This window comes from Hypomesus nipponensis, chromosome 2, assembly GCF_054491055.1.
Source record: "Hypomesus nipponensis isolate SF chromosome 2, ASM5449105v1, whole genome shotgun sequence".
Taxonomy (NCBI): domain Eukaryota; kingdom Metazoa; phylum Chordata; class Actinopteri; order Osmeriformes; family Osmeridae; genus Hypomesus; species Hypomesus nipponensis.
Window position 1 is genome coordinate 20,181,896 of NC_140362.1, and position 10,605 is coordinate 20,192,500.

Here is a 10,605-nt window from a genome sequence, read left to right on the forward strand (position 1 = left end):
GTGAGTGTGTGTGAACATTACACGTGAGTGTGTAGAGAGTGTGAATGCGTAGGAGGAAGTGTGGGAACAATATTGTGGGTGTGTGTTTCTGCGTGTGTTTCTGCGCGTGTGATTATGCGTGCGTGTGTGTTTCTGCGTGCATGTGTGTGTTTAAAGCGCCCGTGTGTGTGCGTGTGTGTGTGTGTGCACGCATGATAATGTGGCTGGGCTCTGAGTAGGTTAGTCACATGTTACATGAGTACAAGGGAGAGTGTGGGGGCACACTGGTGTGTGTGTGTGAGTGTGTGTGTGTGTGTGTGTGTGAGTGAGTGTGTTCCGCCTGCACAGCAAATAAAGAGCTCCATTCTGTACAGGACAATGACATGCACACAACACGCACACGTACAAGAAAACACGGACGCAGATATGGACAATAAATACACACACACACTCGCTCAACACAAACTCATAGAGGGGCCCTTTCCCCCCCCCTCCCCCTCTCTCTGTGCTACAGCAGTTGTGCTTCATCAAACTCTGTCCAGTGGAACCTGGTTGGGAGGTGTGTGTGTGTGTGTGGTAGCAGGGTTTGGGTATGTGTGTGTGTTGGGGTTGGGGGCGGGGGAGGGCGTTGGTAACCTATCCCAGCTGTGTGAGGGGGACCTCTGCCCTTTGACCCCCAGGGACAACATGGCACGGGGCCAGGGCCAATCAACTCTGGCTTCACCACACAGCTAACCTCTCAGCTCAGCTGTACTGCAGCTAATGCTGCTGCTGCTGTGTGTGTGTGCGTGTGTGTGTGTGTGGGGGGGGGGGGGAGTAAGGAGGAGGCCTAGGGCTTGCTCTGCGGCTACGTATTTGCAGCCTGGTGAGCACACTGATCCCTTTGTGCTCCCCCCACCCCATTCTCTCTCTCTCTCTCTCTCTCTCTCTCCCTCCATCTCTCCCTCCCTCCCTCCCTCCCTCCATCTCCCTCCCTCCATCTCCCTCCCTCCCTCCATCTCTCTCCAGTGGGGGTGCTTGGGGGGCCAGTGGGAGATGTGGTGTCCACAGACAGAGATCTTGACTTTAGTGTCATTCACCATCGACACCATAGTATAACAGGACGTTCTTTCAACTACTACTACTACTACTACTACAGCTCAAGTCCATGTGCATTGGCTGTCCTGTCTGTGTTTGGTCATGTGGACTAGAGACGCCCCCCCCCCCCCCCCCGCCCCGCCAGAGGGTGCTTTCTTATGCCACAAGTAAACGAAACTAAAACAACCTAATGATCAAATGGTGTGTGTTTGTGTGTGTGTGTGTGTGTGGAGGGGAGGTGGGGGGACCAGGCTGGTGTACAGACCACTGCATGTATGTGAGCACACACACACACACACACACACACTGTACGGGTCTAATCCGCTCAACAGGAGCGGAGAATTTCACAGCATCCGTGGGAGCAGGAGGCGGGAATGACGCATGGACCTCACACACACACACACACACACACAGTAGTGTTCCTACTTAGGGGACATTCCACAATATGCGAGGCAGACAGGAAAGAATAAGATCATGGGGGTAAAAAAAAAAAAAAAAGAGAACAATCTCAAAAGCGTAGTGATTAAAATGTGTGTCTGTTTGATGTGTGTGCCTGTTTGATGTGTGTGTGTGCACATGTCAGTATATTTCTGCCAGCCAGATTTTGCTGCTCTGCTCTGAGTGCCACACTTCTGTGGTCTCTGTTCTAGATGGGGGGGAAGGGGGAGAGGGGGGTCATATTCCTCCCACCTGCAGATCACAAGCTGGCCTTGCCTTCCCATGTGCAGTGCACATTGACTGTGCGCGTGTGTGTTTTATAGCTTCATTCATCCTCACTGCCGCTAAGCTGCTCGTCCTGTTCCTACTGGTGGGTGCTGAAGGCCCGCCTGTTTCCAGGCTCTGCTGCGGCCACAACCTGAGGACCTGGATCTCTGCTCCGGTGTCAGCCCAGGTGACGAGCTACACGCATGTGTGTGTGTGTGTGTGTGTGTGTGTGTGTCTACGCAGGAGGTGCACTGCTGGAATGTTTCTGTGTATTGGCTATAGCTCCCCATTTTGTCCCAGTGTAACCAAACAAACAAACATTACAATCAGAACACAGTGATGTGCTGGAAGGGGGGAGGGGGAGAGAGAGAGAGAGAGAAAGGGGGGGGGGGGGGGGGGAGCGAGAAGGAGACAGAGGGAGAAAGAGAGGGAAACATAGAGAGAGGGGGGAGAGCGAGAGAGAGACAGAGGGAGAAAGAGAGGGAGACATAGAGAGAGGGGGGGGGAGAGCGAGAGAGAGACAGAGAGAGGGAGAGAGAGAGGATAGGAGTTGTTGGGACAGTGTTGAGGGTCTGAGGAGAGAAGGGTACAGGGAGAGAGAGCAGGTGAATGGATGGAGACTGAGAGGCCAGGGAGATCAGTCCCCGCATCATCACCTCCCTCATAATCAGTAGAATCAGACCTGCTCGATATATATACACATCCTATATCCTAGAATATATATACACATCCCATATCCTAGAATATATATACACATTTACATTTACATTTACATTTATTCATTTAGCAGACGCTTTTATCCAAAGCGACTTCCAAGAGAGAGCTTTACAAAAGAGCATAGGTCACTGAACATAACAACGAGATAGTCCCAAACATTGCAAGCAGCCAAAACATGAAGCATACATTGTGAAAAAGCTAAACAAGTGCCAAAAGTGAAGACCCATAAGAGCATGTAGTTATACAAGTTACAAATAAAACAACATGAACCACAAAAGTGCAGGACTGTACCTGTAAAAGAACAATCAACAGTAAAATATTACACAGCAAGTACAAGACTTAACTTCGTTATATCTAACCTACAATAGCAACAAGTCACTCAATAAGAGTCGTAGTGATCCTGGAGGAGACTAACAAATCCAGCCAAGCATTCTTAAGTGCCGTTGTACTCCCGGAACAAGTGCGTCTTGAGCCTTTTCTTGAAGGTGGGGAGACAGTCAGTGTCCCTGATGGAGCTGGGGAGCTGGTTCCACCATTGGGGCGCCAGGCAGGAGAAGAGCTTGTGTTGGGACCGGGCAGTCTTGAGCGGTGGGACCACCAGGCGGTTGTCTGAAGAAGACCGTAGGTGACGGGTGGGGGTGTAAGGTTGCAGGAGAGACTTGATGTAGATGGGTGCAGTCCCGTTCACTGCTCGGAAGGTCAGTACCAGGGTCTTGAATCTGATACGGGCGTTGATGGGTAGCCAGTGGAGGGAGATGAAGAGTGGGGTAACATGGGAGCGTCTGGGTAGATTGTAGACCAGGCGGGCCGCTGCATTCTGAATCCTCTGAAGAGGGCGGGTTGCACATGCTGGGAGACCAGCGAGCAGCGAGTTGCAGTAGTCCAACTTGGAGAGGACCAGTGCTTGGACTAGCAGCTGGGTGGAGTGCTCAGACAGGTATCTCCTGATCTTTCGGATGTTGTAGAGGGTGAATCTACAAGACCGGGAGACTGCGGCGATGTGGGCCGTGAAGGAGAGCTCGTCATCCATTGTAACCCCAAGGTTCCTGGCAGAGGATGAGGAGGTCACCGTCGCAGATCCCAGGGTGATTGACAGGTCGTGGGAGATGGAGGGTTTAGCAGGATATACACATATATTATAGGATATACACATCCTATATCCTAGAATATATATACACATCCTATATCCTAGAATATATATACACATCCTAAATCCTAGAATATATATACACATCCTAAATCCTAGAATATATATACACATCCTATATCCTAGAATATATATACACATCCTATATCCTAGAATATATATACACATCCTATATCCTAGAATATATATACACATCCTATATCCTAGAATATATATACACATCCTATATCCTAGCCTTCCAATCTGGCTGTACAGCAAAAGAGGACATGGGAGAGAGGGGGAGGGAGGGAGAGAGAGAGAGACAGCAATAATCACCCAGTCTCTCTTCTTCTCACTCTGCCACACACACACACACACACACTCCCAAACCGTTCCAAAACAGAAACACTCCATCTGTGTTTTGCAATCAGCCCGTGTGTGTGTGCTAATTCCTCCCTCTCCATACTCCTCAGCCCCCATCAGGACACTGTCTTAATGACTGGGATCTCTCCCCTCACCCAACCCCAACAGCTCGCCTCGGCCTCCTCGCTCCAAACAACCAGGGTTTGATTGTGTGACGTTTTTAGTTCAGGCTGGGGACACACAGTGGATTACAAAAACAAAAAAGTCCCATCATGGGAAACGGCTCCAATATGAGAAGGAAGAGGATGAATAATATGAATACAATCCCAGAGCTGGGAGATTATGACTGGGCTGAATGATCTGACGGGGTGATCTGCTATTGGCCTAATGCTGCTGGGAGAGCCCATGACATTTTATGGTCAAACGTTCCGTCAGTCTGAATGCCGTCCAATCGCGAGTGGTGGTCCGACCTTCATGATTGGTCGTTTATTACAGACGCCCAGAGGTCTCGGATTGATTTCATTTGACTGTCGAGCCTTTAAATGTATTGGTTGCCATCGGGCTTTGAAGATTGTTTCGGGATAAATGACAAAGGGTGCTTCTCCACCGCACGACCTACCCTGCCTTTAAGGCTCAACTCCACATGACCTACCCTGCCTTTAAGGCTCAACTCCAAAGAGGGACAGCAGAGTATAGCAGAGACCTGGCAGAGTATAGCAGAGACCTGGAAGAGTATAGCAGAGACCCGGCAGAGTATAGCAGAGACCACGCAGAGTATAGCTGAGACCTGGCAGAGTATAGCTGAGACCTGGAAGAGTATAGCAGAGACCACGCAGAGTATAGCAGAGACCACGCAGAGTATAGCAGAGACCTGGCAGAGTATAGCAGAGACCTGGCAGAGTATAGCAGAGACCTGGAAGAGTATAGCAGAGACCACGCAGAGTATAGCAGAGACCTGGCAGAGTATAGCAGAGACCTGGCAGAGTATAGCAGAGACCTGGCAGAGTATAGCAGAGACCACGCAGAGTAGAGCAGACTAGCCCGACACTGGCTGCCCCCTGTGACCAACCTCCCCGATTACAACTATTCCCGAAATGGCAGTTGGGTTCCATCACTGAGCTAAAGGGTTTAATCTGTCTGGAAGTGCAGTGGCAAGCCCGTGAGTGTGTCCATATTTAATCTGCTGTTTTTATCAAAAGCCCGCGTGACAGATCCAGGCTAAGCCTAGTTAAACAGGGAGCCATGCGACAAGACGTGTATCTATAGGAGACCTACTCTGACCCCAACAGGCCAACACAGAGGGATTGGGGCCGGCAAAGATTGAGGTTATGGACTGTAGACATTGCTATGTAAGCTGGTGATGCAAGTAGGTAACATGGGGTTATGGTTTAGGTAGAGTGAGTAGGAAGTTAGCTAGGCAGGTGGGTAGGTAGGTAGGTAGGTAGGTAGGTAGGAGAGATGGAGGTAGGTGAGGGGTTAAGAAGGTATCCGAGTTTAGTTCAGGTCCGTCAAGGATGAGGGATGGAGTCTGACTGGAGAACCGGGGAAAAGACACACACACACACACACACACACACACGCGGGCAGCTGGTACCTCAGAGCCCGGCTCAGCTTGTCGTAGTTCATCTGGGGCTTGCACTTGCGTGCCCCCCACAGCCGGGCCACCTCGTCGGGGTCCTTGATGACAAACTCCCCGTAGTCGCCCTGCCAGGCGATGACGTCGTGGTACTCCTCCTTCCTCAGCAGCTCCAGGATGAAGTGCCACAGCTGGATCTGCCGCGAGCCGGGGCTCGACTCGGGCTTGTAGGCCCAGTCTGGGAAGGCAAACCCTGGGGAGGAGAGGAGGGACGGAGGGCGGTCAGTCTGGAGCGCCAGGATGGAACGGGACGAGACGCGAGCCTCCTCGGGAGGAACAGAGCTCATGGTGAACCTGAGGGTTCTTATACTGGTTGGCACATGTTCTAGGAGAGCAGGGGAGGGGAGGGGAGGGGAGGGGATTTGAGGGGAGGGGAGGGGAGGGGAGGGGAGGGGAGGGGAGGGGAGGGGAGGGGAGGGGAGGGGAGGGGAGGGGAGGGGAGGGGAGGGGAGGGGGCAGGTGAGCTGTTAAGAGACTTAAGAAGGATTTATTCAGAGTCCATTTCTGTAGCGGCCCAGGGTATCTATAGTTGTGTTTTATTTTGGTGCCATTATTAGGCCAGTCTGTGACACACACACACGCGCATTGTACGCTTGTCGCTTTGGCGGTCCTGTTTATGACACCGCTTCTCACACAAGCGGGTGAAATGTGTGTGTGAGTTGGGCTGGGTGTGGAAACCACAACCTTCTCCGCAGCAACTAAGCACAGGCAGCACACACACACACACACACACACTAGGACTCTCAGATGCAATCACACATCTATGTGTTCTATACACCCTACAGGACACAAGCTCCCCAGCTCTCTCCCCCACTGCTGTCATGCTTTCCTACTGACATAGGAAACAACAAGGCCCTCCCTCCCTCCCTCCATCCTAGAAACACGTCTATTGAAAGCCCGAAACAAGGCGTGGGCATGCAAGAGATAAAAGGAGAAAAATACTAGTGTGAACATGTCTGTGTGTGCATCCATTGCATTTCCACGATGTGTGTATATGTGTGTGTATATATGCGCGTGTGTGTGTATGTGTGTGCGTGTGTGTGTGCACGTGTCTATTTCCATCTCGCATCACCGCGTCCAACACCGCAATCATTAACATCAGCATCATTATCATCACTATAGTGATCAGACCACCCAATTATCACTTTTAGCGTCATCACCACCATCACCATCACAATATCAGCACTCCATGATATCGGCCTGACTGATCTCACCTCACCATTCCTTGCTAATCTCCGGGGCCAGGCTTACAAATCAGAGGAGCAAATTAATTTGCGCTGAAGAGCAAATTAATCAACAGATTATGGCTGGTGAAAGCGTCAGGCCGACAGATGATAGATAATCTGCCCTGTAATCTCTTCACATCCTGCCATTTAGACCAATAAAAACGCCCATACGCTATTTAAAGATCGAGTTGAGCGAATCTGGGAAACTGTACAAGGAACGACTATCTCAGTGTCGTACTGTCTTATCTGGGTTCAGGAAGTATTATGGGAGGTGTGGCCTTGTACCTGATCCAGGGCCTGTGGATGCATTATGGGAGACGTAGGCCTAGTACCTGATCCAGGGCCTGTGGATGGATTATGGGAGACGTAGGCCTAGTACCTGATCCAGGGCCTTCAGATGGTCCTGAGGAGCAGGGAAGAGACCTGGTTCTTACCCGCATGTCCTGCCTGTTATGATAACGAGGCCCGCCGGTTTAACCCTCAGAACCAGGTCTTCACCACCATTATGTCCATGTCCAACCAGTAGCCTACTATTCACCCTCTCTTTCTCTCTTCCTCAGTCCCCCTCCTCCCACTTCCTCGCTCTCCTCCCCCTCCTTCCTCCTCCTCCTCCCCCTCCCTCCTCCTCCTCCCCCTACCTCTCCCAAAAAAACCCCCATCGTTTGGCTAAGCTGCAAGCGTGGTGTAACCCGCTCCAGTGACAACAATTAGCTGTATTAGGATCACTTTGACTTTGACACAGGCCACAGAGGTCGCTACACACACGCACGAGCACACACACATGGGTGTGTGTGGGCGTGGGAGTGTGTGTGTGAGTGTGTGGCCTGCATCGTGTTTCAGATCGCTGGGGGAAATGGATCCGTGGTAAATGGTTGGAGCCAAACTCAATCTGCTTACCTGAGGCTCTTCAGGGTGAGCGGAGGAAGAGCTGCACAACACATGAGTCATCGCCGGCCACGTCACGGTCACAGCACAGAGCCTGTGTTTGAAGTGCTGTAGGACCTTAGTACCTCTCCAGTAACACATCGACACACCTCCCATCTCACTAGATCAAAGGCCACTCTGATAGCCCTGTTCTGGAATATCAGACCAAGACAAAGGCTCAGAGACTCCAGATCCCATGAGCCCTGGCACTACAGCTGGCTGGGGAGTATCTATGGAGGAATGCTAGGAAGGAAAGAAGTGAGGGAGAGGGGGGGGGTGGGAGAAAGAGAGGTGAGAGAGACCGACAGACAGAGAGAGAGACACAGACAGAGAGACAGAGATTGAGAGAGACAGAGAGAGACACAGAGAGAGAGACAGACAGAGACAGACAGACAGACCGAGACAAAGACAGAGAGAGACACAGACAGAGAAAGAGAGATAGAGACAGAGAGGAGGAGGTCGAAGCAGAGACCATGCTTGACCTTCCTAGTAGCCCTGTGCAGAGGCAGTCAACATGGCTGCTGCTTGTCCCTGTATCAGCTATCACCCCACACACCCAGAGCCCCACACTGCCATCTCTCTGATCAGCTATCACCCCACACACCCAGAGCCCCACACTGCCATCTCTCTGATCAGCTATCACCCCACACACCCAGAGCCCCACACTGCCATCTCTCTGATCAGCTATCACCCCACACACCCAGAGCCCCACACTGTCATCTCTCTGATCAGCTATCACCCCACACCCAGAGCCCCACACTGCCATCTCTCTCATCAGCTATCACCCCACACACCCAGAGCCCCACACTGCCATCTCTCTGATCAGCTATCACCCTACACCCAGAGCCCCACACTGCCATCTCTCTGATCAGCTATCACCCCACACCCAGAGCCCCACACTGCCATCTCTCTGATCAGCTATCACCCCACACACCCAGAGCCCCACACTGCCATCTCTCTGATCAGCTATCACCCCACACACCCAGAGCCCCACACTGCCATCTCTCTGATCAGCTATCACCCCACACCCAGAGCCCCACACTGCCATCTCTCTGATCAGCTATCACCCCACACACCCAGAGCCCCACACTGCCATCTCTCTGATCAGCTATCACCCTACACCCAGAGCCCCACACTGCCATCTCTCTGATCAGCTATCACCCCACACCCAGAGCCCCACACTGCCATCTCTCTGATCAGCTATCACCCCACACACCCAGAGCCCCACACTGCCATCTCTCTGATCAGCTATCACCCCACACACCCAGAGCCCCACACTGCCATCTCTCTGATCAGCTATCACCCCACACCCAGAGCCCCACACTGCCATCTCTCTGATCAGCTATCACCCCACACACCCAGAGCCCCACACTGCCATCTCTCTGATCAGCTATCACCCCACACCCAGAGCCCCACACTGCCATCTCTCTGATCAGCTATCACCCCACACCCAGAGCCCCACACTGCCATCTCTCTGATCAGCTATCACCCCACACCCAGAGCCCCACACTGCCATCTCTCTGATCAGCTATCACCCCACACACCCAGAGCCCCACACTGCCATCTCTCTGATCAGCTATCACCCCACACACCCAGAGCCCCACACTGCCATCTCTCTGATCAGCTATCACCCCACACCCAGAGCCCCACACTGCCATCTCTCTGATCAGCTATCACCCCACACACCCAGAGCCCCACACTGCCATCTCTCTGATCAGCTATCACCCCACACCCAGAGCCCCACACTGCCATCTCTCTGATCAGCTATCACCCCACACCCAGAGCCCCACACTGCCATCTCTCTGATCAGCTATCACCCCACACCCAGAGCCCCACACTGCCATCTCTCTGATCAGCTATCACCCCACACACCCAGAGCCCCACACTGCCATCTCTCTGATCAGCTATCACCCCACACACCCAGAGCCCCACACTGCCATCTCTCTGATCAGCTATCACCCCACACCCAGAGCCCCACACTGCCATCTCTCTGATCAGCTATCACCCCACACCCAGAGCCCCACACTGCCATCTCTCTGATCAGCTATCACCCCACACACCCAGAGCCCCACACTGCCATCTCTCTGATCAGCTATCACCCTACACCCAGAGCCCCACACTGCCATCTCTCTGATCAGCTATCACCCCACACCCAGAGCCCCACAATGCCATCTCTCTGATCAGCTATCACCCCACACCCAGAGCCCCACACTGCCATCTCTCTGATCAGCTATCACCCCACACACCCAGAGCCCCACACTGCCATCTCTCTGATCAGCTATCACCCCACACCCAGAGCCCCACACTGCCATCTCTCTGATCAGCTATCACCCCACACCCAGAGCCCCACACTGCCATCTCTCTGATCAGCTATCACCCCACACCCAGAGCCCCACACTGCCATCTCTCTGATCAGCTATCACCCCACACACCCAGAGCCCCACACTGCCATATCTCTGATCAGCTATCACCCCACACACCCAGAGCCCCACACTGCCATCTCTCTGATCAGCTATCACCCCACACCCAGAGCCCCACACTGCCATCTCTCTGATCAGGTTTACTACACACCCCGCTGGGGCCTATGTGCATGTGTGTGTGTCCATGTGTGTGCGTGTGTGTGTGCCTGTGTTGCCAGTAAGCAGTCATGTGAGCTGTTACAATGTACTGATCCACACTCGAGTATCAACAGGGAGTGCTAATCCTCGGCCCCTCTGTGTGTGTGTGTGTGTGTGTGTGTGTGTGTTTGAGAGAGAGAGAGAGAGAGAGAGAGAGAGAGAGAGAGAGAGAGAGAGAGAGAGAGAGAGAGAGAGAGAGAGAGAGAGAGAGAATGTGTCAAGAGTGTGTGTGTG

The 10,605-nt window shown here is 52.6% G+C and overlaps 1 protein-coding gene across 1 annotated transcript in view; it reads right to left on the reverse strand.

The window, feature by feature from the left end:
- The window catches only part of erfl3 (Ets2 repressor factor like 3), a 40,051-nt gene that overhangs the window by 6,780 nt on the left and 22,666 nt on the right, over positions 1-10,605 (reverse strand). Inside the window, 1 exon segment of the mRNA XM_084667943.1 lies at positions 5,562-5,796. Within this exon segment, the coding sequence (XP_084524069.1) occupies positions 5,562-5,796 (235 nt within the window).